This window comes from Halichoeres trimaculatus, unplaced genomic scaffold, assembly GCF_033239565.1.
Source record: "Halichoeres trimaculatus isolate MK-OKI-2021-1 unplaced genomic scaffold, fHalTri1.1 fHalTri1_scaffold_2, whole genome shotgun sequence".
Classification (NCBI taxonomy): domain Eukaryota; kingdom Metazoa; phylum Chordata; class Actinopteri; order Labriformes; family Labridae; genus Halichoeres; species Halichoeres trimaculatus.
The window spans coordinates 34,880,569-34,894,914 of NW_027437180.1; the positions used below are offsets into that span (position 1 = coordinate 34,880,569).

Sequence of the window (14,346 nt, forward strand, 5' to 3'; positions counted from 1 at the left end):
GCAGACACGCGTGATGTTAACCCCTTCACCTTTTTGCTATTAATACAGAAACGTGTGTGCTTATTTTCCTGTGTGCATGAGAGTTGTTTACCCCCATATGTGTGTTTGTTTGTGCGTGTCTCAAACAGGACATGGGACAAGACGTTGAGACGTACTTTCAGGAAGTGTTGGCGACTGTGGAGCAGAGCGCCGAGGAGGGCGGCAGAGGGGACGGGGAAGCGCTGAGGAGCCGTCTGCTGCAGCTGTACAAAGAGATTATCTCTGATGCAGCAGACTCAGGTAAGAGCTCTCTGTGGAGGAAGAGCCAGAGACACAGCTGCTCTGCTCTCCGTGGTTTCCGTCAAACTACCATTATAGCTTACGTCAGTGAAGACATGACGACCACAGTGACCACAGTCTCATCCACTTAAACAAACTTAAACAGTGGCTGCTTCTTATCTGAGTGATGATCGCTGCAAACAGCAGATAGAGGAGTCATTCTTGGCCTGTGTCAGCTGCAGTTAAGGCTCTGTGAGAAAAAACAAAGAAACATTGATTGTGTGAAATTGACCAAGAGCCAGCAGCTCTTACTGACATATTAGTATGAAAGTAAGATATGAATGCCTTTTTTACTATTTCTTTTAGTGATTTCTGCACAAATCAGTCCCTAAGTGTGCTCAAACATCCTTGTGCCAGTGGTCAGTTTTCTGAAGTCTTACATGCTGCGGAAACATCAGCAAAACAAAATGTTCTCCACTAGGGGGCGACATAGGGAAAATGTGTCAGGATGTTTTTATGGCTGGATCAGGATCTGGATTTTTTTCAGGATTGTTTTTCACATTCAGACTTTTTTGACCTGAAAATAACATTTTTAGCCCCAAATATTTCTGATCCTGCATTCTGAACTAATTCTATGCACCAATTTTTGCCTTTTGCATCATTTTAAAACATGTTTTTTGAGCTTTCACATTTCCACATCGCGATAAATGCATTCCTTTCAAAAGCGTCAGGTTTAAGAGTTGTTGAGTGTCTGCAGAATATACAGAGCTTTAGTTTAAAACAAGTAGCTTATGCACAGTCCAAGTGTAGTTAATTGAAACGTTACTAGTTATACTTTGGTTTAGTTTGTGCGCCTCACAGAAAATGTGCCTGATAAACATGAACCAACTTGAAAGAAGAAGAAAATGTCTTTTTATACCAGTTCAAAAAAATGTCTTGTTTCACGTTATTTAAAGACAAAAATGAGGTCTGAATTGCTTGTAACAGGTTTAAAAAATCTGCCAATGGAACAAGAAAAAGTTATTTGTGTTAAAGGCAGGGGAACAGAAAAAGAAAGGAAAGCCTCCATCTTTTTTTTCTTGCTCTGTTTAGCCGGAGGAGTGGTTACCAGTAATCGGGGTATGTATAGTTCCTCTGCCATTTTTCTGCTGAGTGTGAACCTGTACACCGCTAAACTCAAGGGCACTGTACATTCAAGGACACGCATTGAGTCAGGGGCAGTGAGCGCTGGTGAAATGTACACGCAGGAGAAGGGGAAAATGGCAGGACGGGATTTGATTGGTTTAACAGATTGGATCCTAATCGATGTGATTGGCTGGTGTTTTCCTGAGTTTATCCCGCTGTAGACAGCGGATATTATTCACTCTCATTTAAGAACACATCATGTATTGCTTGCCATCAGGACATAGATCATTTTAACCAGTACAACAAAAAGTGTATCTAAGTCAAACTACCAATTATACCTTTAAGACATTATTCTAGTTTAAAGCAAATTTTTCCTATTCCATTGGCAGATTTTTTTCACTTGTTACAAGCAATTCAGACCTCGTTTTTGTCTTTAAACAATTGGAAACAAATAATTTTGTGGACTGATAAGTTGAATGTGGCTCATGTTAAGTAAAATAAGACAATCTTTACTCAAAATAAGACAAAAACACTTGATAAGGTTTCTTTTTTTTTGCAGTGAGCCTCTGCCGTAAGCATTTCAGTTCTCTGTAGTGTTGTGTTTTGGGCCCTGATGGTCTGTGACTGACATGTGTTCGGTGTCAACACAGCCTCCAGAGATCAAACGTGTCCTCGCCTCCTTTAAAGCAGTTTCCTCTTTGGCTAAATCCGCCAAGTCAGTCTGTATTTTTACAGTTTTGCGGATATCTTTTTTCATGACATCCACTTAATTATCATGTCAGCGACCCGTCTGATGAACCTGCTCTTCCTCTCCCAGCTCAGAGCTTCAGGGACAGACAGCGGAGTCCATAGAGAGGAAGTTATATCTGTTGTTTTGTTTTTAGTGTCATTGTGACAGTTTTGGTCTCTTCCTCTCTTTCTTCCTCCCTGTGTGTGTGTGTGTGTATGTGTGTGTGTTGCAGAGCCATTGTCTGATGGTGGACAACTGTGCAACTGCCCTCTTCCTAACCCGGGGATGAGCTTCCACCTGTGGACAGAGGATCTGGATATCTGTGAGTTTCTCCGAACACTGGGGGGTCTGGAGGAAGTTGTTGCAACCAGTCAGCTGACCTGAGCTATTTCAGGACTCAATAAAAAAAACAACAGTTTTTCTCCTCACTATATATTGATATTTGCAAACAAAACCACAATGACTCACAATGTGTTGCTTTGAGCAAAACATGATGCCTATTGGTTGAAAAAAAAATACCTTCAGGTGCCAAGATTTGTATTCAGAGGCAAACGGTTTGATGAGAATAAATATCAAAGTCTGGTGTAAATCACAAAGCTTCATTAAGCCATTGCTGGGTCTTGGGTTTGTTATACAATAGTTATAATGATTCCAACATGTGCTTACCGTAACACTCAGCTACACTAGTGATTCCCAAACAGGGGTAAGCAAACACATTGCAGGGGGTACATGGAAATGTTTTATAGAATTGAATAGAATAGAAAATACTTAATTTATCCTTGAGGGGAAATTCAGGAGTCACAGCAGCAATCAAGAAAAAAAAGTAAGAAAGTTGATAGAAAGTGCAAAAAGCACCATAAGAAAATAGATGATGACAGCTTGTCCATCATTCTCCAGTTCAGCCAGCCTCCACCTCCACAGGGTCCAGGACTGAGCTTCTTCAGCAGTCTGTTCAGTCTCTGTCTCCTGGATCCTGTCTGCTCACAGCAGCTGAAGCTCATCCAACATGGAGTTGGTGTCTGGTGTTAGCTCCGTTAGCCATGTCTGTGAATAGCATTATGCTACTCTGCCTTCTGGTATTCTCTCTGTTGCTGGGTTAGCACGGCTAGCTTGTCCATCTTATTGGAGATAGATCTTACGTTCCCAATAACGACGGATGGAAGGACAGGTCCATGTCGTCACTTCTTAGCTCACACCTTATGGGAAACATCAGACCTTGCACCAGTTAGCCTTGATGCTACAGGCTGCTAACAGCTGATTTCACATGTAAACATTGTGACTTTGGATACATGTAGGATCTCCAGACAAACACAGGAGAAAAATAGTAAAAATATCACTGAAGACAAATCATTTTGGTGTCCATGGAAATGAATCATACGAATTAATTACCCACTCCAAATGCAAAGATGCTGAAAAAGAGACAAAAATATTAGAAGAAACAGACAAAGAATAACATAAAAAAAATTAAAAAGTGCGTGTGCAGCATCTAGTTTTCCCAGGGAGACTCTTTGCAGCTTATAATTCTCAGCTTTTTTCGTGTTTGGCAACACTCTGTCCCGATGTGCGCACATAAGACACACAGTTACTGGAGGAAGTTGATTCAACGCTTACTTTGATCATTTATCAGTGTTTACAGAAATCACTTATCACATCACTTGAGGTTTTATTTGCTGTTATGATGCACGTGTCACAACATAAATATACCCCGTGAGTTGAGGAGAAAGCTTTTGTTTTCTTCGCTGCAAATATTTATAGTTTTATGTTTTAGGTTTAAAAGAAAAAAAATGCCAGAGAATTAAATGTTCCAATTAAGGCAATAAAACACTTTTGCAGAATCATCAACACACATGAGTGAGGGGACACTCATGGCATGACAAAAAGGATCAGGGGGTACTCAAGACTAAAAAGGTTGGGAACCACTCAGCTACACCATGAGACTTGGCAGATGTCGCCTCCTAGCTAAACTTAATCAGACTGTGAAATGTGAAACTAACTGGTCTCAGCCAAAAGACATGTGAATGTCAACAGTATGGTGGTAGTATTTTTAGTATGGGGAGCCATACAAACGGAGCTTCATGTGATCTGTTAATGAAGGGGGATGTGTCCCTTCTGATAGAACATTAAATCTTTAAAGACATCACTGTGTTCAACTCACACTGCTTCCTTTGGGGATGAAGAGCAGTATTTACAGTCCATGTGCTGAAGGCAGTTCAGTGTTATCGATCAGGAAACATTAAGGATGACAGATTACACTGGGGAAAAATTGAAAAGAAAAATTCTGTTGAGCTAGTTTTTTTTTGCTGATTTAAACTAGAAATTGGCGTGCTGATTCCAAAATTGCTGTCAGTTTTTTTTAAAGCATGTCAAGTTATGTCTCCTCAGCAAAATTCTACTGATTAGCTGTAGTAAGACTTGCCAACTGATGACTATTGGACTCATCTGCAGCTACGTGGTAACTTGTTTGTGCAGTCACAGTTGAGACAGTGCAGTGAGAGGTGTGAGCAGCTCCCAATAGGTCAGTACAGTTAATATCAGCAAACAGAAAGCAAGTGTTGAAGGAATGTAGAGGATTTGTGCTGCTTTTCTCTTAACCTTGTAACCATGGGCAAACCATTGTAAGTCCTGGTAAGTTTAATAGTGTTTTTTAGTTTTCAAAGCTTGTAATTACTCCATCTTAGTGTTTTATTTACAAAGGTATATGTTTCCTTCGTTCCAGATCATGTATGCTTCTGTAGCTCCTCCAGTTGCCATATAGAATAGAATAGATTAGAATAGAATAGAATGGGACCTTATTGTCATTGTAACATGTACAATGAAATTGAAGTCACAGCAGCAATCAAGAAAACAAAAGTAAGAAAGTTGATAGAAAGTGCAAAAAGCACCATAAGAAAATAGATGATGACAGCTTGTCCATCATTGTCCAGTTCAGCCAGCCTCCACCTCCACAGAGTCCAGGACTGAGCTTCTTCAGCAGTCTGTTCAGTCTCTGTCTCCTGGATCCTGTCTGCTCACAGCAGGTGAAGCTCTTCCAACATGGTGTTGGTGTCTGGTGTTAGCTCTGTTAGCCATGTCTGTGAATAGCATGATGCTACTCTGCCTTCTAGTATTCCCTCTGTTGCTGGGTTAGCACAGCTAGCTTGTCCATCTTATTGAAGATAAATATGACGGTCAATGTTGTCACTTCTGAGCTCACACCCAAGAACCAGCACGTCATCCTCACCTCCTTCTCCTCACCTCATGCGAAGACATCAGGCCTTGCACCAGTTAGCCTTGACATGCTACAGGCTGCTAACAGCTGAGCTCACATGTAAACAAAGCAGCCATGGTTACATGTAGGATCTTCAGACAAACAGGAGAAAAAGTAGTAAAAATATCACTGAAGCCACAAAACATATGATGTCCAAGACCAACAGATGAGCCATACAAAGTAATGAGCCACTCCAAATACAAAGATTATGAAAAAGAGATTAAAAAAATGACAAGAAATGGACAGAGAAGAGAGAGCTGCTGCAAAAGGCAGCCATAGCCAACAGGGCGGTGCCTAGCAACTTACAACATATCCTTTGGGAAAACATAATAGTGTTAAATTAGCATTGCAGTCATGCCTGTTTCTTTCATATTTCATTGTATGTCAATGTTTTAAGATTTTTATAATACAAGCACATATCTGTTAAATAAAATATTGACATATTTTTCAAGAAATGGGATCCTATAGATCAAAAACTTGACGTGATAGTAAAAAACTGAGATCAATTTGGTTTCTACACCCAAAAATTAGCTAGAGACAGCGGTGAGACCCAACTCAACAAAAATTGTGTTCTCCAGTGTTCTTCAAACAGGCAATCAAGGTTGGTGGAAACTTTGAAATGAAGCATTATTCTTTTAAATGCGATCGAACAAAAGTCTGGGAGGTTATCAAGGGGATTAAAAGTTGCTCTGTGCTGTTGTATGTGTTGCATGTGAATGACAAGTGTTTGAATTTGACAGGGCGGGTGCTGGCCAAGTGGTTTCGATCCAGCTCCATGTCGGAGCAATTCTCGCTCGGCCAAGAATCAGAGGACTTTGTGCTCGGTGAATCTCCCACTGACCCGACGCCGTCAGACATGACTCGCTTCTCCATCATGTCCAACGACAGCGGCATTGAAAGAGATCTACCCCCCAGCGCTGATCCCTATACACCATCTTCTCTGGACTCAGCATGGGAACAATGCAAAAGGTGAATCTATAAATTGGTTATCTGCAAGTATTTCAGCCCAGGTCCTTGATTTTTAATCTCATAAACACTCTTTTATACTCTCTGTCTCTCCCAGTGAGCAAGATTCATCCAGGCTGTCGCGGCGCAGAGCCATCAAGATGAAGCCATCAGTAAAGGACAACATCATGCTGATGCAGGACACCCTGGAAGACCACGTAGGCCTTGGAGGAGGAAGTGGATGCAGGGGAGGTCGTAAAGAGCAGACTCTGCAGAGGAGGGCAGGAAGCAATGTCCTGCAGAACCCCTTCAACAAGCAGCAGAAACAATTCACCGCCAGGATAGTCGTCATGGGGGACGACAGGATACTTGGACACCTCACTAAGGCTTACTACTTCTTCAGGTGAGAGTTAAACCCTTTATTGAATTCAGGATTCACATTTGGAAGCTTAAAATCACTTCCCCTCTCAAATGTCAAATGAAATATCAAGTTTTTCCACACTGCTGGTTACAGAACATGTCGTCTGCTTCTCACGGATCTTTGGTTTTCTCTCTGCAGGAAAAGGGAAGCACGCAGACTTTTTCTCACCATGAAAGTCAACCTCCAGTTTTACTACATCCCTGTTTGCAGGCCTACGAATCCCACCTCCCCCAGCAACGTAAGCCAACTTCCTTCTTGTTAACATACCACCAGTCTGTTTCTGTGACAGTCACCACACCTTCGAGACAACAAACCAGATTCCTTCACCTTGTTGCACCGTGATCAGGGTGTGTTACTTTTAGGAAACAATGTAGTCGTGCTGAAAAGGAAACACCCAAAGAGGATTGACTAAGAAGTGGTTGTGTCCTTTAATGACCTCAAGATTTGCGCACCATTTCACTTTACCCTTACATCATCTCTAAGCACTTCTTTTATGTATTATTGAGGAGATGAGCTGTCAGCTTCCCCCCCTGCTCTGCAATCTAGTCTCCATGGTGCCCAGTTATACTTCAGGGAACCCTTGGGGACTGAAAGTTTTCCTCTGTGTATGTGTGTGTTATTGATTTTTTTGTTTGTTTTTTGTTTCCTCTACTTGGTTTATTATTTATTTATTAAACTAATTTAAGGGATAAGGCGCCCCTGTCGACTAATACTTTGGCTCCATGTACGCTGCTATTTGGGGTGGGACAAGGTGGTTGGGGAGGTCAATAGTTGGTAGGTATTATAATTTATGTTGTGTTTATGTTGCTACAGCTGTTGGAAAAATGTCTAATAAAAAATGATGAACAAATACCTGCTAGTTTGTGCAGGGATTAGCCTCAGACAAATGTTACTTAACCCTTGGGAGTTCCCCTAAAATTTATGACTGACTGAGGACAAAAATATCCTCCTCCAAAAGTGCTAAAAAATATTTTGAATTTAAGAAAGCATCAGTTCAATAGCGATTCTGATACATATTTTAGCCTGATCCTTAAAAAATTACCCAGCCCTCCTACATTTGTCATATGAAAAATAACAAATTTTTTGTTGTTGTTTTTTTTTCATAAAAACAGTAATTTGGTGTAATGAAAGGGTACTCAATGGGTAAAAATGATACAAAAAAAATGTTTGGTGTTTTTGAGTAAGACTAAAGTTGATTGAATGATATAAGCAAAAAAAAAGTAGAAAAAATATTAGTATGTTGTGTCTTGGTAGAGGACATCTTTGGCCTCTTTTAACCTGAAAGTTTTGAACATTTGCACCCAGAGTATTGCTGACCTTTGAAAAAAATTAAAATTGAAATTTTAAGATTTTTCATGAAAAAACCTCTATACAAAAAATAATTCCATATGGAGTAACAAAGCCAAATGTATGGACAAAAATCAAGAAAAAAAACCCTAAAAGTAGAGAGAGAAAAACAACCAAAAAATGTCTAAGAGTTTTGCTTTAACTTATTTTTTTGTACATTAGACTTCACATTTCACATATTTCTTTGTTTCCTGAGCTGACCTGCCCCACTGAATTTACCGTTATCCTGCTTGGTCACCTCGGAGGTCCTTAACGAGGAAAAAACAGATCAAATATTTTCTGGTTTTATGCTTTTATACAATGTTTAACCCCTGTTTTTGTTTATATACTTTGAAAATATATAAAGCAACTGTAAAAAGTTAGATTGGCATTTCGCAACCCCCTCTTTGGGAACAGAACGGTTACAATCTGTGGTTAGTTAAAACATGTCTCACTTTGTGAAAACTGAGGTGCTGCAAGCATCAACTCCCAGCAGATTTTAAAAATGTAATATTAACTGTACAAGGCTGTCAGTGCTAGTGTAAGTAAATAAAGGTTTTTTTTAATTATTTAATTGCATTGTATTGCTTACATGATTGCACAATGGCCCATTTAAAAACATGCAAACCATAGCAGCACACAGAGAAACTGTTTTTGGCATGTTTTGTGAATTGGACTTTGTGCAGAAGTGTTGCATCTGATTCGCTCAGGTTTAGTTGTGATCAGATGATCACATTACAATCATCTGAAAACAATTATCTATTTTAAGACCAAGGCCATCCTTACATTTGATCTGAGCCCAATAAAGGAACATGTGATATTTGGTTGGTTCATGGTTCTTTTCTTTTTCCAGGAAAACCTCAACAAACCCAAAGAAACTCTCTGTGCTCTTGGCTCTTACTTGAGCATGGTGGACCCGTGGTACAACTCCAACATCCGGGGTTTAGGCTGCATGATCCCTAAACTGGCAGAGATGGTACGGCACACTGCATGAAATCTACAGACCGACATTCGAAACTTGTTTTTGTGCTAGAGAGGAAATAATCAGATTCTTTGAGGTGTGCCTTCTATCTCTTTCTTCGAGCTGCATCTCACCTTTGAGTGATTTGTCTCTGCCAAATTGTCATCACATTACCTCACACCATGCACTGAATGTGGCCTCTGTTTTTTTGCATGGGTTGAACACAGGAAGTTGCATAACATCTTCGACTGTATGGAAAATAATAAAGTTGATTTCACGAAACCACAGCAACAGCGAGCTGCAGTGGAAGCAGGCTTCAGGCTGACTGTATGAGCCCTCTGACAGGAAACACTGCATGCAAAGAGACGTTTGACAATGAACAAACAAGCAGAGGCATTTCTGTGCTCACAGCTGACCTTTCAGTCACCCTTTTTCTCTATATGATCAGACCACAGAGTGATTGAAATAAGTCTGTGGTTACAGCCTCATGCATCTATCTTCACTTGGGTTTTTATCATCTCCAGCAAAAAGCAAACCCAGGGAGGCCAAAAGAGCCCTTCATCTCTGATGTCATCTCCTACTACGTCCGTACTGGCCACCAGCCGGTCTACTTCACCATCTACTATGTCAAGGTAGTTTTATACACTTTTACAAAAAATGGCCATGGTTTTAAATCTATGATTGTGTTTTAATTTTTGTTCTTTCACCTTTAGATCCTTTTCAACAGCATCATAAAGGATCCGGTTGAAGATGTGTTTCTTACACATGTGGAAGTTGAGTTTCCAGAGTTCAGACAGAACATGGCATCAGCAAAAGGTGAATGTTGAACACGTGTAAAACTTTTCTTGTGCTCCCTTTCATAGATTGACCTATCAATCGGTTAGTTAATAAAACAGGCTGATGGAAACTTTTATTGATTCTCTATGGAAGACCGAAAAGGTTAGAACAACATTAATTTCTCTGTTTTCTTGAGAAAATTTCATTTGTTGTATCCAAATTTCAATGTTTGCCCATCATGATGAGGTTAATTTTCTGGCTATATAAAATTTGAATCAGTCAGTTAATCACTATCATTAGCCAGAGGACGGCCTGCTGAGCTGCTTTTCTACCACTGCAGACATGATTGTGGTAAATGAAGCCTGTTTCTGTGCTTTAAAAACACAAAAGCAGTTTGGTATCTTCTGGCTAATGATAGCAGTCATCTTTGGTTTGGTTTGAAATTTAGATTATCATAAAATTCTCATTATGGAATAGAACAGAAAAGAAAAACTTAATTTATCCCCGAGGGAAAATTCAGGAGAAGTCACAGCAGCAATCAAGAAAAAACAGAAGTAAGAAAGTGTATAGAAAGTGCAAAAAGGTCCATAAGAAAATAGATGATGACAGCTTGTCCATCATTGTCCAGTCAGCCAGCCTCCACCTCCACAGGGTCCAGGACTGAGCTTCTTCAGCAGTCTGTTCAGTCTCTGTCTCCTGGATCCTGTTTGCTCACAGCAGCTGAAGTTCTTCCAGTGTGGCATTGGTGTCTGATGTTAGCTCCGTTAGCCATGTCTGTGAATAGCAAGATGCTACTTTGCCCTCCTATTCCCTCTGTTGCTGGGTTAGCACAGCTAGCTTGTCCATCTTATTGGAGATAGATCTTACAGTCGATTTCATAACTTCTGAGCTCACACCTGAGAACCAGCCCATCGTCCTCACTTCCTTCTCCTTACCTTGTGGCAAACATCAGGCCTTGCACCAGTTAGCCTTGACATGCTACAGGCTGCTAACAGCTGATTTCACATGTAAACAATGTGGCCATGTCTACATGTAGGATTTCCAGAAAAATACAGGAGCAAAAATAGTAAAAATATGACTGAAGACAAAAACAGTTTGGTGTCCATGTCCAACAAACAATCGGCAGACTCTTGTCATTGGTACGGGATGTTAAAAACCAGAACAGGTCTACCTGTGATGTTTGTTTTTGTATGTGCAAAGTTATACAAACAGTGTGTGTGTTTATGCAAAATCAGGTTTTACATCATACCTGTGTCTTTTTTAGAGAAACAGAAGAAAAGTTCTGGGGAGTTTTATGGACCTGTTGTCTCAATAAATTACAGAAGGGTAGGTACTTTTTTAGGTGGACTACTTCCTTTTTCAGTTGCTGCCAAGATTAATATTATTTCACCAAATGTATTATCACTCATAGTTTTTCTTTTCAGGTTGAGTTGAAATGAATTGCTGGATGCCTTTACACACAAACCACTCTTTGAAACTGGGGAATGCTCTTTTTGTGTATGTGTGTGTTCAGGTATTACTCAGCGGCCGAGATGTTGACAAAGGACTTTCAGTCAGGACGTCAGGCGCTCAGATTAGTGCCATTCCCAACAATGAAGCAGAAGGTGCAGCCCTGCTTCTAACACTCAATCATGATTATTTTCTCTTTTTTATAACGAATAAACCCTTCAAATCCCTTAATCTGTCTTTCTTTGTCTCAGATCTGAACTGCTTGACACTGACACTAAACGAGCCTCCAACAAAATCTAAACACGGGGCGGTAAGTCTAGACATGAACAGTCAAATCTTTGAACAGTTGTCTGTTATACCATGGAAAAAAAGATTGTTACAAGTCTTTACAGTAAGTTTGTTTTAATTTGAAATTCAGCAAAGTTTCCGGACCAACAACATTAAGTTTCGTTCTCTGGAGAGTCGACCTTTCACTGTCATACTCGACAGAGATCATCGCAGAGCCTACAAAGATGTGCAGAGGTAAGAGAGTCAAGTGCCACCTGTACTTTATGTCACTTCAGGAAGTGTATAAAATGATGTTTCATTTATATAAAAAAGCAAAATATCATGATGAAAAGCTCTTTTGTGTTACAGCATTGAGATCACCCCCTGTCTTGATCCCGGATACTGTGTCACGCAAACCATGAAGTCCAAATTAAAGCTGGGAGACGACAAAGAAAGTGGACTGAGCAAATACATGAACAAAGGACTGCCTCTACCAATCAACACATTCGCTGGCATCATCACCTGACATGGAATAACCTCACAGAGCGTGGCAGCAGAGACTGTATTACATGTTTGAGTGCAGAAGTGACTCTCGCCGAGGTCCTGTCAGACATTAAAGGATTAAAGGAATTACCTCTGAGTCACAGTGCGCTGCTCCTGAAACCAATATTTCACTTCTGTCTGGGAGGACAGAGTCGAAGGGCACAGAGACCCAGTGCAGTCAGTGGAATAACCCACCTGTTACAGAAAAAAGAACAAATAGACACCGCAAAGAGGATTGATGTATTGGGTGTACTTGAAGACAACAGTTTAAATTATGAATATAAGATAATGATAATGCCAAAGAACAATACCAGCTTTAGCACTGGAGAGACTGCCTGAGGATCACTACCCACGTGACTTTATCCTTAATATCCCTCAAAGGAAATTTATAGATAGACATAAGGTGCTTTTTGACCACAGGAACGAGGAACTAAGTTTAGGGGATAGTACTTTCCAGATGTCAAGGCTGGCGCAGCTTGCAAGCTTAACATTTCTGGTTAGTGGAGCCATAGATATATACAAACACTAGATGGCTCATGCATGCTGTGAGTCGGTGGAAAGCAACGTTATCACAATGGTGGCCATCTTGGGGGGACTTGGCTGCTCGATCAGTCATAACATTAAAGACAATGGACTTTGAAATAACTGTAGATTGCTCAATTTTCAAATGAGTTGGTTTGTTATAAACGTCAGAGATGTAGTTATTTTACTAAGTACTTAAAAATAATCAAAACCATTGAATTTGATGTGTAAATTGTATTGAGTCTATAGGTAGCCACATTAATAAAGTCTGTAATAAACCAGTCTGTTTATAAATCTGTCAAAGATTAAGTGAGTAAAGCCTCTGACTACAGTGCAGCGCACTAGAGCAGTCCCCTGTCCCAAGATGGCTGCCGACTCTGCCTTTAGACAGCTAGTGTTTTTATAAATATCTTTGGCTGGAGCACCCACAGTGATTTTACTTCCCCTTCCATCCACAATAAGATGACCTCCAGCCGTGAAGGACGCGGTTTAGTACCTCCTAAACAATAGCCTTCTTTGACCCTGATTGTGTGAATGTGTCTCTGTCAGCTCCCAGTGTTACAGTTTAAAGAGTGACCCTGGAAACTGGAGACCTTCAGCTGAACGTGTCAGTGGATATCCAGTTCACAGGTGTTGAAACACAGACACAACATCTTCATCAGACAAGTGTTAAATGATGATCTAAAGTGTCTCCTTACAAGTGATGATTCAATAAACCCAAAAAGCACAACCAAACCAGCACAGAATGAATCTCCTCAAAGCTAACAGGCTAACTGCCCTTTACTGGTCTGGAGGTGGATTGCAATTACCTTTATTTTTTTCTACATATGTCATTTGTCAAACACAGGCAAACAAAGGTCCTCAGGAACAATGTAGTTCCTGGAAACCCTTTTGACTTTCTGGTCAAAAAAAGCACCTGTAGATACACTACCTTGGCACTGCCTTCCTGACACACAAATACACATTCAGTAAAGACAAAATGAAGCAGACAGAGTAATCTGGCAGATCAGCTGCTGTCAGTTAGTGAAGCTGAAGACTGGTAACTGTCATCAGTTTTACTTTATCTCACAGTGACGCGAATCATGCGCTGAGCTGAATGAAGTTGAATAAAGACTTCAGTCCCTTTCTCTGGTTAGTCTTAATTTCAGTGGAAGCTGAACTTCTTAGAAATGAAAGTGAAACCAGAGCACATCTCAGTAAACATATATCTGCGTGTGAAGATGTGTGAAGGTCATTTCTCACTTGGTTTTGTGTTGCAGCAGTGCGTGAAAAATACTAAACTGCTGTTCTCATCAGTTTACACTAAAACAGCAGGCTTTATAAGTTTTCCTTTTGCAAGTAAAGCAAAATCATGCTCTGTTATGGTTGTAATATTAAGACATGCCACAAATTCATAATAAGTTAATTACAACCAAGATTTTAAAAAACAAAACAAAACTGATCAGTGAAAAATGCTGGAGGGTGTTTGTGTATGTTTCAGTTTGTCCGCAGAACAAAATCATGTGGTAAGAACAAGAGGTGTATTTTGCACATTATTTTTCACTGTGTGTCATGTACATGAGATGCTATTGTAAAAAGAAAGTGTAAATAAATTATTTTTGTTTTTTAAGTGTGTCTTTACTTTATGTCATGAAAAAAATCGACATGTGGACGCTATATAGCTGTTAGTGTGAAGGCTCAAAGTCGTCCCCATTTCAATATTGCTTCAGAACTGTATCAGAAACAGATGGGTGACGTCACGGAGACTACTTCCATGTATTCAATTATTTCAGTGA

At 40.1% G+C, this 14,346-nt stretch overlaps 1 protein-coding gene across 2 annotated transcripts in view; it reads left to right on the forward strand.

The window, feature by feature from the left end:
* pik3r6 (phosphoinositide-3-kinase regulatory subunit 6) overlaps positions 1–14,086 on the forward strand; it is a 36,602-nt gene extending 22,516 nt beyond the window's left edge. For both annotated transcript variants that reach the window (XM_074665482.1, XM_074665483.1), the window contains exons 9-21: positions 129–279; positions 2,346–2,435; positions 6,101–6,329; positions 6,424–6,708; positions 6,865–6,964; positions 8,906–9,028; positions 9,538–9,645; positions 9,727–9,829; positions 11,055–11,116; positions 11,304–11,394; positions 11,491–11,549; positions 11,658–11,761; positions 11,876–14,086. In XM_074665482.1, the coding sequence (XP_074521583.1) occupies positions 129–279; positions 2,346–2,435; positions 6,101–6,329; positions 6,424–6,708; positions 6,865–6,964; positions 8,906–9,028; positions 9,538–9,645; positions 9,727–9,829; positions 11,055–11,116; positions 11,304–11,394; positions 11,491–11,549; positions 11,658–11,761; positions 11,876–12,032 (1,662 nt within the window). In that variant the 3' untranslated portion in view covers positions 12,033–14,086. The remainder of the gene's footprint in view (positions 1–128; positions 280–2,345; positions 2,436–6,100; positions 6,330–6,423; positions 6,709–6,864; positions 6,965–8,905; positions 9,029–9,537; positions 9,646–9,726; positions 9,830–11,054; positions 11,117–11,303; positions 11,395–11,490; positions 11,550–11,657; positions 11,762–11,875) is intronic.
* Positions 14,087–14,346: the final 260 nt, after the last annotated feature.